Below are 26,471 nucleotides of genomic sequence, written 5' to 3'. Positions count from 1 at the left end.
AGGTTAAACATTTCCATAAATATTATTTCTCCTTTTAATGCCATTTTGGTGTTTTCCTTCATTAGACCTCAGTCATATTTATGAACTAATCATAAGTTAATAAAATAAATATATAAATGTATGAATGTTTAATCCTCTCCCAGATATAAATTGTCTAACATGAGAATTTAATGTGTACACATAGGGCTAATATACCTTTGCTACTTCTCCACTGTCTAATTTCCCTACTTCATCTAAGCTGGATGTTATATTTGAAGGTGTTCAAGGTGTCGGATCTTTCCACTTAGCAATTGGTTGAAGTGTCAACAGACTGTGTGTATATTTCACTTGGCTCTGTGGCTCCCAGCTCATATCTGATGGGTTGATACAGCTTGGTTGCCCAGGTACCAAAATGTTCACAGGGTAATCAATATTCAGCCTACATATATTCCCCATACTAAAATAAGCACATCAATATATTCCTATATGCTTAGGAACCTGAATATAAATCAAATCCATGAATGCCTGAGACATATGTAAAGCTCAAAGCCCAATCTGCTAGAGGAACCTAAGAATGAAGTATCATCCAGATTATTATATCCACTATATTTATATTTGTGACAGGAAAGTGGTAGATGGAAGGTATATGTGTCCCAGGCTGTCTTTCTTATTTGCTCTAGAGCCCCAGAGAAATTATTTGTATGTGGAGAGGAGCTTCCCAAAGTTGTCTTCAGCTATAGGAAAAGCACGCAACAGTCTCTGGGGTTATGTATGGAGAGAGAAGGGTGGGCTCCATACAGAATTACATGGAATAGTGAGTTCATTTTCGGTTATTATTTCATTTTTATTTAATATAAACTGTTTTGCATAATATTACGGTATGTCATTTTGTTATATTATTTTGTACACCTTAAGCATTGGTACTATTTTGCCATATTAAATTCCATTCGATAATTTTTTGTCTCTGTGTTTTAACAAATTCATGTGCTAGATATCTTAGCCATTTAAAGGCAACATAACTGAAATACCAGTGATTGTTGCGGGATCCGGTTTTGATTGCAGTTTTGAAAAAGGGCAGGGAATGACTGATGGCTTCTTGAAAGATTGTCAGCAAACCTTGGTGGAAGTTTCCAATTAACAGTGAATGTGTGAATGAAAAATGTAATATTTTTTTAGACAAACCAGATATGTGTATGTGAGACAAATAGTTAATCACAACACAACCATCACACAGGCTCATGTGAGGGTTCTGTTTGTGACACTGTCCAATTTCTCTCCCTGTCCTGGAGGTCCTTAAACCACCTGATCAGGAAGAACAATATTTCCCTGTTTCAAGGGTTACAAAAAGTTATATTTTTAATATTTTGTATTAAAGTACCTTTGATTTTTTATGCAAAGACCATATCACCCCTTCGTCTTTCTACTCTGCCCCATCTAAACAAAGTATAACCTGATATCGCTATGTCCTCATCATGATTTTCATTGCACCACACCTTTGTAATAGCCACAACGTCTAGATAATCCCGTATCATTATGCCATTAGTTCTGGAATATTTTTGTATATACACAGATTGTGCTGAGGTACCCTAGGCTACTTACCTGTGCACTCACTCTACGCACAATAGGTGCTAGCGTACCCCTCGTATGAGAATGCAACATATGGCTTTACAAAATATTAAAGAACATCATCATTATGACACAGAAAATAAATGCCTGGACCTGTGTTAATGATATCCCCACACCTATGGTATTCACATTCCTGAACCTGGTGTAGACTAATACACTAAAGCAGTGGTGGGCAAACTCAGTCCTCAAGGGCTACCAACAGTTCCTGTTTTTAGGATTTCTGTCTGTAGAAACAGCTGGGATAATTACTGACCCAGCCGAATAGATTAACTCAGCTGTGCATGATTAAAGAAATCCTAAAAACATGAACTGGTGGTAGCCCTTGAGGACTGAGTTTGCCCACCTCTGCACTAAAGCAATGTCCATTATAGTGTTTTATGTAATGTTTGAAGAGGGTTGTTGCTATTCACAAGGGACTGCCCTGTAAAATATAAATTCTGGTGTTGGGTAAGAAATAAGACAGAGACACTGGTTGCTGAAAGTAATCCTTTGCCCTCACCTGGAACTGATCCTGCACAAAGACGAGCGGGAATTTCCCTTCTATTCCTCATACTTAATCTCTTTATAGTAAAAAGGGTTAATCTAGCCCTGCCTGGGGAGCTATTCAAACCAAATACTTGTTTTGTGCCAAAAATTCTAGTCTCTCTATGGGGATCAGTGAGAGGGAGGAGAAGAAGAGGCACTGTTGTGAAGCACTATTAAGTAAACATTACAGGGATACAAAATCTGTTTAGTCAGCTCTCCTGAGATTGTATATAAAGGCTGTGATCTATCCTGTCTCTCTCCACAAACTGACTTCTGACAGTTTGTGAGGAACACAGCAATGGCCATGGCTTCTACTTTGCAATTGACTCTGTGCTTCGGCATCCTGGGTAAGTGACTGATTCGTAATTTCATGAGCATGTGACACAAATTGGCATCAACTATTGCAGTATCGGTTACACAACTGTAAAAACCTTAGAACCACATACGTTGTGAGGGGCTTATTGGATAAAGTGGTGTAATGATCACAAATGTACTGCAATCCATAGCAAACAGTTGCTGTCATTTTTCTAATACCATTTCACAAAATAATGGCATTAAAGAACTTCTATGGGTTATAGCACATTTCTGCACATAGTACAATTATTAAATTATTATTATTATTTATCTTTAACGCTCCACAATGGTCCGCAGCGCAGTACAGGGAGCCCCTTTGGTATTTTATTGCTGATAAAGGCATTCTAGATTGCTCTGATATTTTAGATAGATGTATTTTAATAGATACTGTAAATATATTTAAGATATACTTTAAAATAAAATGAATATATTTGGCATTTTATTTTATTGCGGATAAAGATAATTAATTATCTAAGGAGTAAATAATTTTTATAGCCACTGCGTATTCAAAAAACTTGGGAAACATCCAAGGTCTGTATTTCAGTATAGCTTGAGTGAGGGGAAAGTGAGTAGGGGGAAACATTCTGGGGGAAAGTTAGAGACCTGTAGTGGAACAGGAGATAGGATGTACAAGTTATTTTAAGTGAGCGAGATGCTACTTTATTGAGCACTGATTGATCCTGGTTTTTTGTAGACACACAAAAGATGAACGTTAATTAGTATGTGTTGTGCTCTAAAATAAGCTTATGTGCATACAGGTGCACCACTAAGTATAACTCTGTGATTTAATGCTCCGCCATTAGTCTGGTAAGCCTGGAATGTGTGCACTACTATAAGATTGCAATTAATAGTAAATGTAAATGTCCCTCTGTTTCCATGTAAAATGCAGGAATTGTTTCTGCAGAGATTGTCATTAATATCTAAGGGCCTGATGTAAAGTTGGACGCAATTACCATCTAAAAGGTCAATGGAAATTGCATCCAAAAAAAAGACACATCTTAGAAGGGTATGTTGAGCCAGACGCATCCAAGCTGGCCGTCATCACTATCTGTTTGTAACTGACACTAGTGATCGAGCACCCACAAGTTTCCCGTCTCCTGACAGGCGCATAGGTGACAAAAGTCCCATTTGCTACACGCTCTAACACACCCACTACCCTTGTTCTGCCACTTCAGTCGTAAGTGGCCATAAGCGCAATACGTGGCTCAGTCTACATATGACTGCAAATGTAACTAGTTCTTTGCGGCTTTGCACAGAAGTAAAAAAGTGTATTTGAGTTTGAGTCTAACGCTACATGAGCCCTCAGGTCTATAGAATTTCGGTGTTTTAGCTCCACTATATATCCCAAGCAGACTTTTAGAATGGACTTCAAGTTTTGAATATCACAATGTGTTTAAAAGGACATCTGGAGGCTGCAATTCAATTTAAATTCATTTTACCAGCATAAAATGTGTTAGCAAGCAGCCCACCTTCAGCATACTTGGCAGGTTGTACATAGAGACTAGGAATCTATTTTTTAGTTAAAAAGGCAAAATATTAAATTAAATAGTATAACAAAAAATGTAATTACACAATTGGTAAGCAGTCTTCTTTTAAAGTAATTAAATATTGGTAACATATATTGGTAAATATATTTCGATATGGTTACCTGAGATTCTCAATTTTTATTATTGGATTTTACTTTTGCTATGATTCCTTCCTCTTCAGTGTGTTGGCTTCTACATTCCTGTGATCAGCTTTTCTATTGCCACCTTTTAAGAACATCTTAGAGAATTTAGGAGCATATTTATCAATGGATGTTTTCACTGGTGATAGTGATTCGTCCTATACATCAAGCGGTTACATCCGGCAATAACACTGGATTTGCCGGCAGTGTTTCCAGCTGGAGATATGATTTGACGAATATCACCACAATACTTAAATAAATAAATTTATAAAAAAAATGTTTAATCTATTTTAGTACCACTCTGCAATATTTTACAAATTAAAAGAAAATCATACTTATCACCGCATATTGATAAATAGGTCTCTTAATTCTAACAATGGGAAATCATTTCATCAATAATTTCAGTAAGGGCATGTTTTATGAGCATATAAACATAATAATATAAAAACAAGCTTTTACACCCAAAATAACAATTATATGGATGGCAAAACCTTTTACTTAGTGTCCATGCCTACTTCCAGTTAAATGATATGGGCTTTTAATGATGGTAGTGTTTGTTTTATGTTCCGGGCAGAATCCATGGCCCCAGCACACTGGGTTAGCAATGCTAACCAATGTGTCACCGTACCGCTTATAGGACTTGTACTTCCACAACAGCTGGAGAGAGACAGGTTTCCTAAGTCTATCCCAAATATTAGCATTGCACCCCTGAATAATATAGAATGATTACCAAACTGGGCTCTTGTTCTTTCATTGTGTCTCTATATAGCTCTGTGTCTTGCTGCCCCAACAAAAAATGTCCGCTGGTGTGTGAAATCTGAAGCTGAGTTAAAGAAATGCAGAGACTTGGCAAAAAGTTGTGGAACACAACAGATCTCCCTCACCTGCGTCCTAAAATCCAACACTGATGACTGTTTCAAAGCCATTGCGGTAAGTTAGCACTTGCGAACATTTAATAATATAGAAAGATTTGCATCATGTGTGGCATCTCTGTGTAAGAGCATTTGGCTAGGCTGGCATGCTGTGCCAGTTCAGACAGGGAGATGCTGCACTGTGTCTACAACAAACCTTGTGCCCATACCACATATTTCATTATCCTCTAGTTCCCAGAATTCCAAAATCTATATGAAAGAAAAAAAAATGCGGGTAAATGGGACACACCCCAGTACCATTTAGACAACTCCCATCACTAGAAGAGCGGGATTAACGTAATGGGCTTCTTGTGCTATAGCCCAGGGGCCTCAGGCAGCTGGCGGGGCCCTAGCAAAGATTTTTACTTAATAATGCTGGTGATTGGGTTTGGTTAGTATAATAAAAGGAAACAAGGACCCCACTTCAATCTTACACCCAATATTACCATTGACAGTTATTTGAAAAGTAAGGTAAAAAAAAGAGTGCTGGTACCCAACTCTTAATTCCTATCACTCCATTTGAACTAAAAGCACTTTACATTACAAAGCCTGGAACCAACCAACCATTGCAGCCTCTTCCTCATCACCCATGGGTGCCCCGGACACTTTGAAGCACCTTGATGGCCGTATAGGAGGAATTCACAAGTAAGGACTTAAGATACATTTAATATTATGTGATTGCAAGTGCTTTTAGATGTTTTACTGTATGTGAATTTTAAAGATAAACAACAGTCAGGCTGATATACTCTGTACTGAAAAATGTTATACATCAAAAATGAAATATTAAATAGGATAAAACCAATCTATAATAAAAAGGAAATTAAACACTGCATTTTAAAAAATCATTTTTGTTTTCCAGGGTGATTTGGCAGATGCCATAACACTGGATAGTGGAGATATTTACAGATCTTCTCTGCATCCTTATACATTAAAGCCAATCTTGGCAGAAAACTATGGCACTAATAAAGGTAATGTGATATTGGTGTATTAGGCATTCTGTGAGATAGTATATCTATGCTTTCTTCCTGTCCTGTTTCTAACTATAAAGCATTGTAATTCATCCATGTGTAACATGCTTACTATGGTCTCTTATATTCTGTATTGTCCTATGGTCCCTCACAGTGGTTTAAAGGATATTTCCACTCAAAACTGAAAATGCAAGTAAAGACACGTACCAAAAGTTTACTTCCTTGGGGTACAACATTCAGGCTCTCTGGTATATCTCCCAATATCTTTTGCCAACTTGCTGTTACTTTGTTCGTTCCTGCAGGCTCTCACATGCAGTGTGCTGTTGGTCTTAAATAAGACCACGTCAGACAGTCCACGGATGTCTGCCATCACTCCTGTAATTATCCTTTTTCTGAGGCCCATTGCACCTAGGGAAATTTGGGACCTGCTGCTCCCCACACTTCCTGCTTTTGACTTCGCACTTGATTCTCAGGAGTTTTATATTTATGTGTATATTTATGCTAACACTTTAGAGAAAACACATTCAAATCTGGCATTAAGTCCTTAAGAGACAAGAGAACTACTAATAAGCTGGCCAAACGAACTGTGTTATTGGTCAGTTGGCCATTGACATATTGATCATATCCTAGTGTGTGTAGCTCAATAAAAAACAAATATGATGCTACAGTACATTGACTACTAGAGATTGCGGGTATGTTTTGTACATTAGCCACTAGAATGGGCTCTGTATTGTACATTTGCCACCAGAATGAACTGCAATGCTTTGTATACAACTTATCATAGTTGACTGTTTTGCACACTAGTCAACACATTTGACTTAGGCTTCAATAGTTGCCAGGCCACCAGGCTCTGTTTTGTATACTATCTATCTATCTATTCATCAGAAAGAGAGAGGATCAGGCCCAAGGTTATGTTTGTCAGGTTGTAGTGGACCACGATATTTTGATCCTAACCATAAATCAAGGCCAAAGTTGCGAAAATGAAAACAGATAAAATTATGGCATATGCCATTATTTGACAGTTAAATCATTCTCATAAACTTAGTTTTCTTTTCACCAGAGAAACATTAAAAATTACATTTTATTAACCATCTTTAAATGGGTGTAGAGAAGGTGTGTGAGCAGAAGTACCAATCAAAACCTGCATTCTCCTCCTCTACACCGCACCCTCCTGGGCTGTGAGGTAAATGGAGGGACTCTTGAAAAAATGTTGCCCTTCTCCAAACTGACTTGGGGAATTTTACCTTGGGAAAATGTTTCCTAAAAGAGAAAACCATACGTCCTATGGTTATATCGTCAATCGCAGTAAAAAGAAGAACCTAACTTCAGAATCTCATCCTAACAGCATCACAAATTTAACCATACATCAAATATCCTCATGAACAATATGTTAAAAATAGAAACATTTAACTAATAAATAACTACACAATAGCTAGTAAAATCAAAACAAGTCCTAATAGAATATCGCTCTTCTGTTGTCAGCCTGGATATAAATGTATCAAAACTCCAAAAATAATCTAAATTGATGAATATATCAAAAGCTTTCTATAAATGCAAAGTGAATATAACCAAAACTCACAACACACTGAAAAAATATCACAAGTTGATAGGGGCAGACATTGAGTTTATAATCTGGTCTTGACTAATTTATCCACTTTTTGGACGCACAGATATACAATTAAATACTGAATTGGAATGTTGGTCTTAATTCAATCTTTTTGGCATCATGGGTTTAAAAATAAAAAAAAATGCATACAGTATATACAAGACTGTTATTTGCATATTTTTGATTAACAATCCTAGGGCTGTGTAGTTTACATTTTTTCACGTCACTTTTGTAATATATGGTGTTTTGCATGAAGATAATATATATACCATGAGCAAACCAAAGAAAACATTAACATTCAACAAATACATATTGTAGTAGAGGAACTACCATTAGAAAATGTACTACGCCTACAAGTTTCTCACTGTACCCCTGACCCTATACTAGCAAATCCTAAATACCTCACTATCTCTGTGCCCCCAACTTTTAAATGTCCTTTTTTTTTTACAGTACAGAACATAACCACTGTGCATTATTGTGCTTTTCTGCCATAATATGAAACATGTTAGATAAGTAATAATGCCACAATTCTCATTAACAGTACCCAGCCTTCATAGTGCCATATGTGTAGCATCATTATTGTATCTCTCTCCATGTTTCCATCATATCTTCTGTATTAAAGCAATGGGAACTAGAAAAGCATCACAGGACCATTTCATGCCTCACGGCTACTATGGAATAATTAACAAAAATGGCAAATTGTCATTATGTCCCCGGGTTTGATTATACTGAGTTAGCGTATTCTATGACCTACCATTTTAATACACATATGGAGAAGACTTATAAACTATACTATTGCGTGTCATAGTGATATACTTATATTGTAAGGTTGACAAAAAAAAAAAATCATAGGTCCATCGAGTTCAACATTGTGTGGCTCTGTAAGAACACATTGGATACACACTACTATCACAGTTGGAATTAAAAAAAAATAAAAAATTATTTAATGTTATTTAAATAGTGTTTAGAAATAAAAATAGAATTTTGACTCGAACTTTGAGCGGTAGCTATTAACTACTACTATCATGAGTAATGTTACTTTTGCAGATGCAGATACGTGCTACTTTCCAGTAGCTCTCGTGAAAACATCAAGTACCTTTATGTTTAAGGATCTCAAAGGAAAGAGGTCATGTCACACTGGTGTAAATAAAGCAGCAGGCTGGGTTGCTCCAATTGGAAATCTACTTAAGACAGGCCAGTTGCAGTGGAGTGGACCTGAGGACCAATCTATTGAGAAAGGTAACTGTCATTCATTAGGCTATACGTACAGATAAAATAAAATATATTTGTATAACAGCCTCCGTTCCAATCACAAATGGGAACAATGGGCAGATCCACCCAAGTGGAATGAGCTTGACCATGTCCTTAAATTACAAGAACATGTCGCTTTTGTCATGAAGGTTTTGGACTGTCGAATAACGGAAAAGTTGGGGCATATGCATTCATTATATTAGCATAGCAAATATGAAATATGCATATGCAGGTCTAGAATATACTGCACTAGAATATATTGGCACTAGTCACTATATTTAAAGGACACTGTAGGATCACTGGCATTGCCATGACATAGATGAATGAAGATTCCAGCAAAAGAAAGGATTGTTGCACATATCTGGTTGTGGTTAGCGAACTGACTAGTTTATTAGCGATAATCAGTTTCAGCCAGCAGGTGATAAGGATGGAGAGGACCACAACACAGCCCTTATGCTAGCAGGTAACACAGATCATCACCCTCTTAATTGAGTGTAATACCTACCCCATGTTTAGTAGGTCATAGTTCAGAAGTGATGGTGGCACTGCTCTCCATAATGTGCACTTCATATTATTGATCTGGATTCACTTAATGGGAATATAACTAGATAAACACCTTTCACCATCATTTCAGTTGGAATACATTGTACAGTAGTTAGACATTTTTATTATTAACTTTCTGTGAATTTTTATGATTTCCAAAGCCTCCTTCTGTATTTCCAAACTGTAGGTTATTTGAGTTTTTGGAGACCTGTAACTGTTTTGGATAGAGTGTAAAGTGTTTTGTAAGTCTCTTTCTCCCTATAGGACACTGGTTTAAAATCAGTGTCACATAGAGAAAGCAGCTCGCTGATCACTGTAGGTTCTGACCAGGACAGACAGGTTCAGATCTCTGATAGCTTAGCAGAAGCAAGTGAGCCATTGAAAGGGGAAATGTTTGTGTGGATTGTTAATGACAAAATACAGTGCATTGCTTCCTAAAAGCCGTTCCATTGTAAAACTTTGATTTCTTATAGAAAATGGGAAAACTTGAACTAACCACCTATTGGTATTAACATAACTATTATTTTGTGCATTTACCATCTACACACAGATGCAGTCATTTTGTGATATGAACCTATATTATGATCAGCCCACTAATGCATGGGGCATAACGTGGCTCCATTACATCACTGGTCCCTATTATATTAACATCCAATGAGTACGTCCTAACCAGAACTGTGAGAAATGATCACTCCAATAACAATAAGTTTTAGTGTTTGACTGGCATCAGACTGATGCCAGTTGTTATTGGAGTGATCATTTCTCACAGTTCTGGTTAGGACGTACTCATTGGATGTTAAGAAGAAGGAATTACAGGGTACTCTCATCGCATTCCATTCATTTCTAAGATAAGCTGTTATTATTTCTATATTTGGTACGGCATAATTGGCACCGATTTTTATATTTTCATTTGTTTGAATAGAATTACCCTATGAGTGGTGCTCCTTCTTCTTTATATTTTGATTATAGGTGTGACACTTGCAGACATGTGTCATCTGACTTGGGAGCTGCCTACTGCGAATTTAAGTATATATTTCCTGTGGATATTGTCACGGGTGGAGCACTGCAAGCACCTGCATAGCTTATAACATTTTGGGTATATATATATATATATATATATATATGGCAGCACTTCTGCCTTACAGCAGTGGGGTCATGAGTTCAATTCCTGACCGTTGTCTTATCTGTGTGGAGTTTGTATGTTCTCCCCGTGTTTACGTGGGTTTCCTCTGGGTGCTCTGGTTTTCTCCCACACTCCAAAAAGACATACTGGTAGGTTAATTGGCTGCTAAGAAATTGACCCTAGTTTGTGTGTCTGTCTGTGTGTCTGTGCGTGTGTATGTTAGGAAATTTAGTCTGTAAGCCCCAATGGGGCAGGGACTGATGTGAGTGAGTATATATATGTATATACATACATACATACATACATACATACATACATACATACATACATACATGTATGTATATATATTCTTATCTTAACATTGCATTTCTACTATTCAGCTGTTTCAGGATTTTTCTCAGCCAGCTGTGCTCCAGGCGCTAAAGAGCCAAATTTGTGCAAACAGTGTGCAGGAAAGGGAGACAAAAAGTGCAAAACATCCCAGAACGAGCCGTATTATAACTATGACGGTGCCCGCAGGTGAGTATGATGACGCATCTGTCATCCTTAGTATTACCCATTTCTATTAGTTACTACTGTTACTACTGTTGTCATGTGAAGACGGTGCACAGTCTCTCACTCTCTGACACAGAGAGCTTTGCTATTTGTTTTTGTGATTAAATTTCATTAGTTCCCAAACACTAGATGTTTACCAAGTAAAGCATTAACCTACATTTTAATAGAAATGTCTTTGCACATCAAGCATAGTTTAGTGCTTAAAACCAATACCATGCTGTCCCCTGAACAGTACTATCCTAGATGACAAATAGAGCACTGAAAATAACTTAAGGCTGCATTACCACCTAGCAAAATATTTTCCTAGGTCATTAAGAAATGCAGGGATGAGGGAGGGTCTCCCCTTCCTGGCTTCAATAAGCTGGTGTTAGCAATGGGGAACAAGCTCTGTAACAATAAGCTTTCCAGGGCTTGGTAAATAGGCATAGATACCTCCCAACATTTAGAGTGCTGAAAGCAGGACAAAATAAGCCCCACTCTCGTGCAGCCTAATCTCCACTCCACCTATCTCCATGGTGTATAGCAGAGGTCGCTCTTGTGCTCTGTGCATGCGCTGTATGGGGACCGGATGGTGATTGAGATGTCACAGTAAGTCAGTTTTGGAGTGCATACCTCCTAACTGTCCCAATTCCAGCAGGACAGTCCCACTGAAACCGGGATTGTCCTGCTGGAATTGGGACTGTTGAGAGGTATAAAATAGGTCCAGACCACAGTCCACCATTCAGAATAAAGGGTACTGCGGTAGTTTGCATGATGCAGGAGAGATCTCTGATATGTACTGTGTTAATGTTAGCTAATGTGATAATTATAGCAACATAACTTAATTTTACCTAAACTGCAGATGTATGCTCTGTGTGGTTGGTGGAAGTGACATCACTGCCATCCACCTGCTATTCAGGAAGTGCTGGCTGACAGGAAACACCTGGCAGCCATCTTCAGTTCTTCTCAGTATATGCCACACAGTAAAAACATGTTCACAGAGTTCTCCAGTCTCTTCTTCTTGATTGGAACTCATACAATCTTAAATAAAGCATGCAGAAATGTGGTTTTAGGCTTGATAAATAGACCCCTTAATGTCTAATCAAAGAACATTTTTCACCCTTTCCATTAAAATCAGCTTTACAGCTTTACAGTTTTCCTGATTTATGGTATAAATTAATCATGAGAATAAGGGAACCATATGTCACACGTTTGTAGTTCTTTGCATTGAACAAGGTGTGCCTAAAACATACTTGTCAACTCTCCCGGAATGTCCGGGAGACTCCCGCATCTGCCCACTTCCTAGTGAAGTGGGCAGAATTAGATCCAAAATGCCTCGATTCTCAAGGATTTGCGACATTTGACCCCGCCCGCTGTAAAATGATGCATTTGCGTCATTACATTGCGGGGGCGGGCCACAATGACTAGATTTGCTGAGCCCCGCCCCCGCACGCCCACCTCTCCCCCCTAGTAGCTCCCGGACGCCGACTTCAAGAAGTTGGCAAGTATGGCCAAAAAATGCACTTCTCCACCAAAGTGCAACTTGAAGGTGAATAATACATCTGAATAGTGTATAATGAGATGATATCTCCACTTTAAACTAGTGCAAAATTTTAGTGTTTTTTGCAGAGTGAAAATGACTGTGCGTTCTTCCATAAAGCAAGGAATACCTGCCTGCTATATTGTGACCACTCACAGCACAAACATAGTTGCTTGGTCAAAGGGACACAGTGATAAGCTCTTTGCAGAACAAACAAATGTGTGTATCTAAGCACCAAACAATCATGGCCTAGTTAATAGCATTAAATCCACCAAATTGATCGAATGAGATACAAGATAATCACATAAATATATAATGTATATGTATATATGACTGCAAGCTGCAATTGTTGTTCATAAAGGACATTGCTATCCACCAGAATACAGCAGAGAATTACTCTCTTCAATAGCTCTTTAGATTCTGTACGGTCCTGTTCTGTCCTGTTCACTTACAGTTTGTGCCAGGACTGACTGTGGCAGGTACAGCAAACTGTACCTGGAAGATTGAATTCTAGATATTACTTTTTAACATTTTACACAAAAAGCTTGTTTTAAAAGGGCTTAAAAATGATTTTTAAGGTACAGTACATTTGTTCAATTTTCTGTTATTTTTAATAGCTGTTATAGAATTAGGGATAAATTTATCGAGCTGTAGGTTTGAAAAGAGGAGATGCTGCCTATAGCAGCCAATCAGATTCTAGTTATTATTTATTTAGTGCATTCTACAAAATGAGAGCTAGCATCTGATTGCTTGCTATAGGCAACATCTTCACCTTTTTAAACCCGCAGCTTGATAAATGTTATCCTTAGTGTTTAAAAATGACATTTTAGAAGAGAATTTCAGCCCAAAAAACTTTTTAAAGGACAGCTATCAAATCTGATAGAGTTTACATGAATTCATTTTGATGGCCAAGAAAGTCTGATATTCATAGAAACTTACTGAAATATATAAAGACGTAACTGCCTGCATATGTCCTTAATTCTGCTTCATAATCCACAAAGCCACAAAATGCAACTAAGACTGGTTTTCTTTTCATAGTGGTGATTACATTTCTCACCCATATGTTATATTTTTTTTGTAGATGTTTGAAAGATGATAAAGGAGATGTGGCTTTCGTTAACCAAATTATACCAGGTATTTAAAATATTGGAATTTCCACTCTTAACGACATAACACCTACATGTTGATAGTAAATACAATACCCCTGTTGGTTACATTGTGCAAATTCTTATACTCAACTTATAAGAATATGAACATTTAAAACGTAATAAACATTCATTCACAAGCATTTCCTTAAATGGGAGCTTGAAGCTTTTATCCCTCTCCTCATTGTTTCCTCCCTATACATTTATGCTTCTGCTTCTGACCTCCGACTACTGTAGATGTAGAATGCATTAATGGTAATTAAATATCTTATTTTATTACATATGTCCTAATAATATTTGTAATTGATAACAGTTCCTATACCTTTCCACCTGATAAAATATTCAGCCAAAACCAAGCACATAGGTTCCAGATATTTTGTATACTTACACCCCCTAAAACTTCCGTTTACCTTTTAAATCTGATGTTATCCGATATTATCTGAAGGCAATATCACAGTATCCATAACACTAAGTATGAATATAACCACATAGAGAGAAAGCAAAAGAGTGAGAAAGTGAGCAACAGAGAACTGCACTATATATCTCTATCTATCTATCTATCTATCTATCTATCTATCTATCTATCTATTATAATGAATTTACTGCCATTTATAATTGTTCACCACTTTCTTTCAGATGAATTCAGTAAGGGTTATGAGCTGCTGTGCCTAGACAATAAAAGGCGACCAATTAGCGAGTATGCAAAATGTAACTTGGGAAGAATACCGGCTCACGCTGTGGTGTCTGTAGATGATGAGAGTAAGATTCAAGCTATTAAGGAATTTCTCCAAACAGCACAGGTACAGCTAAAACTGCTAAATATTTTCTCTAATGAATTCATGGTGTTCTATCTCTCTTCAAAAGAAGTACTGTTATAAATATGTGCTCACAGGTCAGATCCTCCAACATATTTCCAGACGACCAAAGACACGTAGATACTGCCCTTGCACATTGAGACCAAAAGGGAGTCACTTACATGTTATTAGGACAGTAGTAATGCTAAAAGTAATTTTCAAAAGTCACTACTATATGATAAAGTTGCAAAAAGCCACAAAACAAGACAAAACTTTACTTGTTTGGCACCTATGTGAAATAGATTTACTGAGAAGATGGGTAAAAAAGTTCCCACATAACAACAAAGCACATGCAGAAATGGTCTGCCAGTGTACCTGCCCTTAAATGCGTATCTCAAATGTATTTGTTTCTAATACATTCCTGAAATGTTTGCATGCACTAGTTTTATCAGTAACCTGTTTATATATCCTTTGGAATTTTTCTTCTTGTGAAGTGAATTTTAAGGTATGAACCTTTCAATGCATTTGGAATCACTTTGTAAAGTGCCTCTTAAATGAGCGATTTCAGAAATACTGTTTGCTCACAAAGAACTCAAAGGAGTATTATTATTTTATTATTCTTATCATTTATTTGTTAGGCGCCACAAGGTATCCGCAGCGCCGCACACAGTACTAACAGTAGACTATACAGGGTGAAACCATACAGAACAATAAACAAAAAGTACCAATACTTCAGAAACTCCGGCTAGTCATATGCAGTAAAGACGGAGCGGAAGAACAGGTATGGAGACAGGAGGCGAGGGGGCCCTGCTCATACAAGCTTACATCCTAAGGGAGGGTAAACAGACCAGGCACAAGAGGAGCCAGTTGAGGCAAGAGGAGAGAAGGGAGGATGAGCAAAGGGAGGAGATGGGGGTTAAGTAGATGGTTGGTAGGCTTTGAGGAAGAGGTGAGTTTTGAGTGCACGTTTGAAGGAGCACAGAGTAGGAGAGAGACGGATGGAACGAGGCAAGTCGTTCCAGAGAAGGGGGGGCTGCACGAGAAAAGTCTTGGATTCTGGAGTGGAAGAGGTGATAAGGGTGGAGGAGAGGCGGCGGTCGTTGGCTGAGCGCAGGGAGCGGGCAGGAGTGTGAATGGAGAGGAGGTTAGAGATATAAGGGGAGGTTAGAGCTATAAGTAGATTTACTAAACCTTATAAAAAGAAAAGTGGAGGTGTTGCACATAGTAACCTATATGATTCTAGCTATAATTATATAGAATGTACTATATAAATGATATCTAGAATCTGATTGGTTGCTATAGGCAAGACTTGCACATTTCCTTTGTAGAATGTTTGATAAATCTAACTCATCGACTTTTAAGTATTTAGGATTAAAAACAATATTCTTAAAACATGGCCTGCTGGTCCGCTAACTGGAGATTGGGAGGGGTGGTCTTAGTCTGACGCACCCATACACCTTTTTAGGGTATAATAATTTTAGTCAACCGAACTTTTTATACTCATTGGTACATAGGGCTTGTGTTAGGGGGACAGAAATTGACTGACTGTCCAGTACATGTGTTTAAATAAAGCAATACTAGGTAGTTGAACAGATGAAGAGGTAATGCTAGACAGAGGGTTTAAAAGCTTGTGTCCAGTTCTGTTACATGGTAAAGTGATAGACTGAGGGCCTCATTTAGAGTCAGACGCAATGTGCGTCTAAGTCGTGTAGGAGTGGGAGTGTGCCGCAGCTTGGTAGGGTATTACGAGTGGCAAGCAACCCCAGTTGGTAAAAGTTCCAAACTTACAGCAAGTGATAAATTCTCAGCGATAGGCAACGTGATACACTTCACCTTCAAAAGAGCCGCACATCACCCTTAATCTCAGTAATAAGTTAAAACAATACATCTGAGAAAAAGACACCTATCTGTAATAACATATCTGCAGACATTTTAAACAAGTGTTACAAACTATAACAAATTTGACAATAAAGCAGGACGGTGCTGAAGGCCACAGGTGAACGCTTGGAGGACCTCACATGGCCCTAAAGCCGCCTGTTGCCCCTCACTGTCGTAAGGACTGCCTCCTCTTTCCAAGTTGGTTGCTAGTAATTACCATAGATAGCTGTGGGCAGTTTTTCTGAGGATTTTCCTAAACCCGACCTTCTTGTCCATCTGCAGCATTATACTGCTGATTAATAGTCTTAGCGCTATTACAGTTAGTGTATAATAGCTGGGAGAGGAAGGGATTGGGAGAACTGTCTTTCAAATTTAACAGCTGTATCGTGATAAAAGTAGCTTTTAGTAGGACTCACTTCCAGTGAGGAGTTGGTTACAATAATTAAGATGGGAAATGATGAGTGCATGGATAATGTTTTTGGTGGCATCCTGAGATAGGAATGGCCAGATGCGGGCTATGTTACGTAGGTGGAAGCAACAGGATTGGGCAAGAGATTGAATGTAGGGGGCAGATGAGAGGGAGGAGTCGAGGGTGATGCCAAGCAGAGCCGTAACTAGGGTGGTGCGGGCGGTGCCGTCGCCCAGGGCGCAAGCCCAAGGGGGCGCAGCAGCCACCCGCTACCTTCCTATCTGTGGCATATAGTACATTTGATGACTTGTATTGCATCCCTGCCCGCCGCCGCCCCTATCATCAATCCTTGCCCCTCTTAGTATCACTCACTCTCTTGGTGTTTGCCCAAGCACTGAGCTCATTCGGTTCACAGACTCCTTTTTCTTAGTTTGTTTAGACCGACATATTCGCAGCTCTGTAGATTTCTTGCAGTCTGACTAGTCACTGCGATCTCTGCACTGTTGTGTCAGAACAACGAGCGGCGTGTCCTATGGTTGCTAGGAGACAACTGTTATGCGCTTCCAGTGCAGAACGTCTGGGTCGAGAGCGCGCTTCGGAATTTTACTACCTGATCACGTGGCGAGACTACAGGAGCAGTGTTTCAAAACCAGATATGTTCTTTATGTGCGTCCTCTTATTTTACATGTTTTTGCCTATTAGGACTGTAGAAAGGTATATGCAGGGACAACCTTTGTTTGAAGGTATTTAACGGTTCTTTTGTTGGTGATTGGTTCTATGTACTTAAAAAAAAGCAGTGGAGGTCTTGTTATACCATGATGGGATAACGGGATAGCTGGCTGGCCCACTGATCGGAGCTATGGACCACCCAAAAAGGGAGGATTATTTTTTATTATGCATAAAAATCCAGTTCAGTTCAAATTGTAACTGTAATTTCCATAATTCATCTCACCTTCCTATCACTTGATAAAACCCACTAACACCTAATGATGTGTTAATGTTTTCCTCTCTTAAACCACTCTAAACACAGCTGCATATCTGCTAACTGTCCTGATTATTGTGAAACAATCCTGCTAGTGCATTTCTGGTTTTGGCAGCTTACCACTTCACGCCTATGACCACAACTTTTGTGACATGGCCACACCCACTTGGCAAATGTCACTCCCACTTCGATGGGGGGCGCCGGTGCCCTGTCTCGCCCAGGGCACTGAAATGTCTAGTTACGACACTGATGCCAAGGCAGCGGAGTTGAGGAACAGAAGAGACGGTGGTGTTGTTAACAGATAAAGAGATCAAGGTGGGGTGAAGATTTTGAAGGAGGGAAAATAATGAGTTCAGCTTTGGCAATGTTGATTTTAAGAGAACATCCACGTGAGAACATCCAAGAGTTGATAGTGGAAAGGCAGTGAGATACACAAGAGCAGGGGTCAATAGAAGAGATGTAGAGTTGGATGTGATCGGTGTAAAGGTGATACTGGAGACAAAAGGAAGAGAAGAGATCACTCAGGGAGGTAGTGTACAGTAAAAAGAGTAGAGGGCAAAGAACAGAGCCCTGAAGGACCCCTACGCGAAGGGCAAAGGGGGGTGAGGATGAGTCAGGAGTGGAGCAAGGAACAGAGAAGGAGCAGCTGGATTTCAGGGAGTCCCGTCAGACTCCTGGGAGAATAGGCCACCCTCCCCAATCCCGTTTTTCTTGATGAGATGATTTGCATCATCAGGTCTCGCCTATGCTGCTTGATGAGGCAATTTGCATAATCGTGCAACAGTGGGCAGGACATGATGATGTATTTGCCCCTTTTACTCCCCCTCCGGGTATTCAAAATTAGGGCAAGTATGGATTTTGCTAACAGTGGACAAATCATTTAAATATATTTAAGTTGATAAAAAATACATGTTTGCATATAATAAATACTTCTAGTAATATATAAATTATATTATATAAATATGTGTGTTTTATTATTGTGTAACATTTGCAGTGTCTATGTTCTGTTGCTTTTAGAGTAAACCAGAGTGTAAACTGTTCAGTTCCACTCATGGTAAAGATCTGCTCTTCAAAGACTCTGCAACGGGTTTACGTGTCCTTCCAGCTAAAATGGATGCCTTCATGTATTTGGGAGCAAGTTTTGCAAATGCCTATAAAGCACTGCATAATGGTATGAGCAGCTTTGATTTGAAATGCAAATATACCCTTTCCTCTATATACAAGTAGGTTATAATTTCACGTAAGCATGTTCAGCGTAGTTGTTGAGACATATGTGAAAACTGGTATAGCACGTACAGAATGCGCAAAAAGATGCTGTAATCAGATGTTGTCAGTAATCTAGTACAATTTAGAAAACGAATACAAACATTGGATTCATTGGTCTAGGTTACAGTTATGTTTTTACACAGTTACCGGAGCACAATGATTATGTTTGATTTTGACAATGTCATCCTAAGGCTTCTCAAAGAAATAATTTTAATTAAGTTTCAATAAAGAAATTCTTGTTTCCTTGTGGATGGTTCATCTCGGTTTTCCTAGTGTGACATATACCACTGTATATTACCTGGCTAATTATAAAAGTATTTCAGTATAATATCCTTTTTAAGCTTGTCACCTAGACACACTGAAGTTTCCCATAACAATGTGTATATCAAGTCACTGTGAGCTATCGACATCACTGAGGCACAAAGTGACTTACTCAAACCCAATCATGTAATTAGGTACTAGTGAATTCACAGGCTTCCTTCCTATGAATATCAGTTGGGCCCACAGAATGTCTGCCTCCATTGTGTGTAGAGGTACACTTTCGGGTAACACATACTTACTATACAAGGAGATGTAAATGTAAAATGACGAGGTGAGTTCAGAGGGTATATTTACTAAACTGCGGGTTTGAAAATGTGGAGATCTTGTCTATAGCAACCAATCAGATTCTAGCTGTCATTTATTTAGTACATTCTACAAAATGACAGCTATAATCTGATTGGTTGCTATAGGCAACATCTCCACTAAAAATATCCCCAGGTGTTAACTTCAGGATTACCATGGGAGTTGGGTGGGGCCTTTACTTTGGACATTTGTAAAACAAATACTGACAACATATACATATAATACAGCATGCGTGCAAATAATGTAAATGTTATGTAAACATTATAATTGTCCTGAATAAAAAAGCCTGTAAAACACAATGATTAGTGAATGGGGGAATGGGAGAGCTCTTTATGATTAGTAAATGCTGTGTATTTTTCTCCAACACCCCAGACAATATTTTTTGTTTATGTGAAAAGTACACACCTTAAATTGCTCTGTAAAAAATATTTTTTTACCTTGAAACGTGTGTATAGCATTGTCTGAGCACAAGTTTTACATATACTTTGCCTAATATTTGATGCAGAGTTAGAAAAGCCATCTGATGAAAAGATTCGCTGGTGTACACAAAGCAGAGAGGAGAAAAATAAGTGTGATACGTGGAGCATTTCTAGTAAAGGAGCCATTGAATGTGTTGAAGCTGGGCTTGCTGAAGAATGTATTGCCAAGATTGTGGTGAGTGAGACATATTTTTGTTTTATTAAGGTAAAAAAAATAGATCAATCTGTTAATATATGAATATACAAGGATGCCATGACTTAGCATGACATAGGATGAATGCTGGAATAGAGAGCATGCTGCTATACCTTGCTGCCTAAGAGTTGCACATAAGTGTATGTGCGGGCAGTGTCGGACTGGGGCATGAAGGGCACACCAGGGGACAGCAACGCTAGGGGCCCACCAGAGGGGGTGTGGCCAACCATCAAAGAGGCGAGACCAGACACTAGAGGGGGAGTGGTCAGCCCACAAAGGACAGCTAGCACAATAGTGTAGTATATAAAGAATGCAGTGTGTATAAAGAGTACAGTCTTGATCTGCACCTTTGATTGGGCAGAACAGTCACCAAAAATCGGAATTATCCCACTAGACCAGGCTTGACTAACCTGTGGCACTCCAGGTGTTGTGAAACTACAAGCCTCAGCATGCTTTACCAATATATAGCAGCCTATTGCTGGAAGGGTATGCTGGGACTTGTAGTTTCACAAAACCTGGAGTGCCACAGGTTAGCCAAGCCTGCACTAGACTCAGAACATTTGACAGACTGTCCTACCTGTTCTTGTCACCACCTGTGGCTGCTGGTTTCTTTAGCTGCGGCTTGTCTGGATCCTGGAATGTTGAGGGGTCCTTTTTGGAAAAAATAATGGGTACATTTAGAAAATTCCAACCAGCCCCGGCGTTAAATCAATAGGACCCACATTTAATACTTAGGACTTTCTCCAGCCACAACATAAAAGTAATAGTATTCCCATTTAATAAACCTATTTCCCTCCCAACAGACAGAAAATAGCACCCATTATTTAGCCACCACCTACCACACACACATTACATTGCCACAAGCCCGTTGTGCCATCACACACACATTACTGCGCCCCTTCATCACCATGATGTGCCTCCTTATAATCACACTGCACCCTCCATGCTGCTTTTGCTCCCCCCTTCTCCTGGCTCCCCTTCACACACTGCCATACTGTCTGTGCTCCCCCTTCACTCTGCCATGCTCCCCCTTCACTCTGCCATGCTCCCCCTTCTCTGTTCCAAGTTCCCCCTTCTCTGTTCCATACTCCTATTTCTGTTCCATGTTCCCCCTTCTCTGTTCCATGTTCCCCCTTCTCTGTTCCATACTCCTATTTCTGTTCCATGCTCCCCCTTCTCTGTTCCATGTTCCCCCTTCTCTGTTCCATACTCCTATTTCTGTTCCATACTCCTATTTCTGTTCCATGCTACCCCTTCTCTGTTCCATACTCCTATTTCTGCTCCATGCTCCCCTATCACTTACCTTTTCTATCTGCTTCTTCCTTTTCTTCTCCTCTGTCTTGCTGGCGCTCCTCACTGAACGTCGGGCGTGATGACATCACGTCCGGCATTCAGTGCGAACGGAGCCGGCGCTGCGGTCATGTGAGGTTTTTTTTTTGGTTTTTTTTACTATTAAAGTTTCTAGCTCCTCCCACCAACGAAGAGGGGAGCGATTCAGGGTCGGGGCCTACCGGTGGATAGTCCGGTCCACCGGCGGGCCAGTCCGACCTTGTGTGCACGACACTAAGATGCATCATGGTACAAAATTGTTGCACTGTGCATGTCCATAGCTTGCATCCTTATTTATACCAGAATGTATATTGCACTTCTGCCCCCTTGTGGTTGGAGAGGTGGATCAGGGGTATTAACAGGCAAGTGCAGTGTAGTAAGGGGCTGCAGATGCTAGTAAAACACGTCCCTTTGAGATGCTTTTTATTTTGACTTCCACGTATCTTTAAATACGTTCTGCCAACCAGGTGCAAGTTTGAGATGATGATGACTGTTCCATCTTTGCCCCGGGTACCTCTATACAACAGATTTAAGATTATTATTATTATTATCTTTGACTTATAAGGCGCCACAAAGGGTCCGCAGCGACGTACATTAAATATACAGAAAACAGAACCAACACACAACATGATACAAAAATGTATACAAACACAGGTGACAGGGTAAAGCAAATCAGATTATATCTGGGAAAGATAGTGAAAGGGATGGTAGGAATCAGCGAGAAGAAGGCCAAAGCTTAAAAAGACAGGGAAAACAGGGCTAGAGAAGCAGGCCAAGAGGTACAAAGGATGAAGAAACAGTAGAAGGAACACACAAGGAAAGAGGGCCCTGCTCATGAGAGCTTACATCCTAAAGGGAAGAGGGATACACAAATAGGGTGGTACTAACTAGGGGAGAGAGCCAGGACAAGGAAGTTAGGAGGAGGACTGATAGACTTGAATAAAGAAATGAGTCTTAAGGGCACACTTGAAGCCTTTGAGAGTAGATGCTAACCTGATGGAATGTGGAAAATCGTTCCACAGCAGGGAAGCAGCCCGGGCAAAGTCCTAAAGACGAAAGTGAGTGGAGGTGATCAGTGTAGTAGTGAGGAGGCGGTCAAAGGCAGATCGTAGGGGGTGGGTAGGAGTGTAGGTAGAGATGAGATTGGAGATGTAGGGAGAGGAAGATTGACTAAGAGCTTTAAAGGTGAGGGTGAGGAGTTTAAATTTAATTCTGTAGGGTATGGGGAGCCAATGTAGTGACTGTTGGAGGGAGACTGCAGATACAGAGCGGCGGGAGAGAAAAATGAGGTGGGCAGCAGCATTGAGGAGAGACTTAAGAGGGTCAAGGCGAGAATCAGGTAGGCCAGAGAGAAAGAGGTTACAGTAGTCAAGGCGAGAGATAACAAGCAAGTGAACAAGGGTTTTCGTGGCTTCCGTGGTGAGAAAGGGACGTATCTTAGATATATTCCGAAGGTGGAAGTAGCAGGATTTTGAGAGGGACAGAATGTGAGGCTTGAATGAGAGGGAGGAATCAAATGAGGGTAGTGTTATTAACAGAAATAGAGAGGGGCGGAGGTGGGAGAAGCTTGACGGTGACAGCCGGGGCGACAGAGTCAAGTGCAGCGGTAAGAGTGTGATTGTAGAAGGAGACAGCCTTATCGGGGCAAGAAAGAGTGATGATTGGGGAGAGGAGCGAGCCCAGGGAGGAGGAGAAACTGGTAGGATTTACTGTGTCAAGATTACGCCTGGTGAGAGTAACCTTGGGGGATGGGAAGATTGCACTTATCTTAAGATGCGTGCAATGCAGAATATAGACCAGGAAATGGAAGTGTGCAGATTTATCTATGTTTGGGTCATAGTGTCTAGTGAGTACATCTCCGCTCTGTGCACTTTTAATAAAGGGGCCAACCAGGACAATTAATAATCAATTAGACTTTCTGTTAATTGGTCCCTGAAAAAAGAATCTCTATAAATTCTTCCGATTCACTAAAAACCCTGTGTATGGCTGATGATTGCACTAGATGTTTCCATATTAACAGGAAACCCATTATGCGTGAGCTCATGTGTCATAACCATGATTGGGAAGAAAATATATAAAAAATTAATAAAATTGACTTTCGTTTTGCTCCATTATCTATATCTATATCCATATCTATATTTCTTTGTGTCTAATGTTCTAAAATCTGTCATATGGCAGTACTTGAAAACTAGTTCAAGTGGCTGAATTGGTTAACTTAATTTATTTAAACTATTGATTCAAACCATTAAAATATGTTTCAAAATAAAATTTATCTTTCAGAGGGCTAAAGATTATAAAATTATTTATTCTGTTTGGCCAATTATTTCACATGTAGAGACGTGACTTTGTGGCCTTTTGTTTCTGCAGAAAAGTGAAGCTGATGTAGTCACACTTGATGGAGGATACCTTTATACAGCAGGAGAGTGCGGACTAGTCCCAGCAATGGGAGAGATTTATGACGGTAAGACATTGTTCTCTTGTGAGCAGACACCAGACCTGTGAGAATTAATGATCACAGCTTGATTAGATATGCATTTGTTTAATGAACTGGGAATGTTTAAACACCTACAAAAGTATCTGAAAAAAATATCAGACCAGAAAAATCGAACCACAGAAGGTAAACCTTATTTCAAAGCACATCGTATCATTTGATGTGATCTTAAAAATTGACCAAAAATCACTATTAATGATTGAACGATGTTGGGCAAATATAGAAGTTTGTATGCACTCACAATCTTTTCATCAGATGATTATGAGAGATTAGGAGGACAGATAGGAAGGTAAACTGTGTAAGTGTGTACACATATATCTTCATGCACATCGGGACTTTCAGTCATTGGAAAAACTTTACAGATATCGCATTTGCAGTAATTTTCTGCAGTGTGCAAGCTAGGTACACAATGGAGAATTTTCCGACCAATCTGTTTTCTGCAATGATTGTACTTACGACTGCAGGTCCGACCGGTCGGGCGATTCTTGCTTACACACTGCATACGATTTACCTTCAGATCTGTGCTCTTCATCTGGTCCTATAGATGTTTAGAGAATGACAACACAATAGTCATTCATTCATGCTCTCAAACTGACTAAAACCACTTTGCTATAACTATCCATATGTCCTTACGAATTACTTTGGCTTCTGTGACTCTGAAACTAAATATTCAGTCTCAGAACGAACGATCAAATTATTCCATCTACAGCACTATCTACACTTAGTTACCAGGACATGTTCATTGCCGGCATCAGCTGAAAAGATCATGACCCTGCAAACTCTATGGAAATCATGATCGTGAGTGCATACACAATGCAGGATTTGAAGGTGATTGGAGCAAGATTGCTAAAAAGTACAACCAACCAAATGAAACAACAATCTGCACTTTAGTGTATACACACTAATGCGATATGTGACCGTGCTGTCGTTTATCGGGTGATTGGCCCGATAATCAGATGAAAAACCTCCAGTGTGTACCTAGCCTTACTTTGGGTAGCAGACATCTTGTGACCTATGCACACAAGGTAAACAAGAAGATTAACTATACAAACACGTATGTCTGCTTATCTGTTCTGTTATCAACACACAAGGCAGATTTTTGGACTCCCAACTATTACCAGCATCTTGATGCGCAAGCTAATCCATGTGTTTATCCATGTACATGGGAGAAATATTGCACAAAAAAAAAGGCTTCGGCTTTGCAAAATGTAATTTGTGTTTCAGAGTTAGAGTTTTAAAACTGCATAACTGAACCTTACAGAGAGAAGACAAGTGAAGGAAAGTAGTTATGTATCTGGGGTAAAAAAAAAGTGCCTGGGTTTTGTGTAAACATATGCAAATAGTTAACAGAAGGTAAGATTTGGTGACACTGTCCCCAGGGTATTTGCTAGTGTCTTGTATAGCACTAACATAGGCAAACCGAGGGGGGGGGGGTTCCTAGTGCCTGGAAACCCTCTCCAAGCCTGGGGCACTGTATAATTCAGGTGGCTGGACCCTGCCCCCACTTCACACGGCTCTGCTTGAAAAGGGAGAGCTGCGTGCACCTAACAGTAGTGCATGTAGCATTGCCCATGTATATTATAGGAATAGGAAGAGTTGGAGAGCAGCCAAGCACTGTCTAATATTATAGCCATGCCCCCATGCATGCTGGTCACGCCCACTGGTGGCGTGGTGTGGAAACCCCCCTCTACAAATCCTGCGTTTGCCCCTGAATAATCCATTGTCAGGATTCCCTCATCTGTGTAATTAGCAAGGTCAATGGAATCACTTGGGCAGCTCTAAAGATACCTTCACATGAACACTTACATATCCTTGTGATCATTATCATCATTTGTTTTACCAAATGCTGACAAATAATTAATTCTATACAGTTGTTTTTTTACAATAGGTGTCCACATGTGGTTCTACCATACTTGCCAACTCTCCCGGAATGTCCGGGAGACTCCCGCATTTTGAAGGAGAGTCTCCCGGACTCCCGGGCGAGTGTGGCAAAATCCCGGATCTGCTCACTTAATTAGGTCACAAACGCCGTGATTCCTGGTGAATCGCGGCGTTTGGCCCCGCCCCCCGCTGTCAAATGACGCATTTTGCGTCATGACATCACGGGGGCGGGTCCAAAATGACGCCGATTTTGGAGGCCCGCCCCCCATGACGCCCACCTCCCCCGCAGGCTCCCGGATACCAACATTGTAAAGTTGGTAAGTATGGGTTCTACACTGTTGTCTAGTATGTGTTATAATTGCGGTAATATTATA

General features: G+C 39.7%; 1 protein-coding gene across 1 annotated transcript in view; it reads left to right on the top strand.

Annotated features, from left to right (window-relative positions):
* The first annotated feature begins 2,338 nt into the window (after positions 1–2,338).
* Positions 2,339–26,471, top strand: part of LOC142143611 (serotransferrin-B-like) — a 33,901-nt gene continuing 9,768 nt past the window's right edge. The window contains exons 1-10 of the mRNA XM_075201586.1: positions 2,339–2,477; positions 4,920–5,080; positions 5,921–6,029; positions 8,683–8,874; positions 10,933–11,071; positions 13,708–13,760; positions 14,408–14,571; positions 18,852–19,005; positions 20,230–20,378; positions 24,093–24,186. Of these exons, the coding sequence (XP_075057687.1) occupies positions 2,429–2,477; positions 4,920–5,080; positions 5,921–6,029; positions 8,683–8,874; positions 10,933–11,071; positions 13,708–13,760; positions 14,408–14,571; positions 18,852–19,005; positions 20,230–20,378; positions 24,093–24,186 (1,264 nt within the window). The 5' untranslated portion in view covers positions 2,339–2,428. The remainder of the gene's footprint in view (positions 2,478–4,919; positions 5,081–5,920; positions 6,030–8,682; positions 8,875–10,932; positions 11,072–13,707; positions 13,761–14,407; positions 14,572–18,851; positions 19,006–20,229; positions 20,379–24,092; positions 24,187–26,471) is intronic.

Source organism: Mixophyes fleayi, chromosome 3 (genome assembly GCF_038048845.1).
Source record: "Mixophyes fleayi isolate aMixFle1 chromosome 3, aMixFle1.hap1, whole genome shotgun sequence".
NCBI lineage: Eukaryota > Metazoa > Chordata > Amphibia > Anura > Limnodynastidae > Mixophyes > Mixophyes fleayi.
This window is presented reverse-complemented; position numbering and strand designations above follow the sequence as displayed.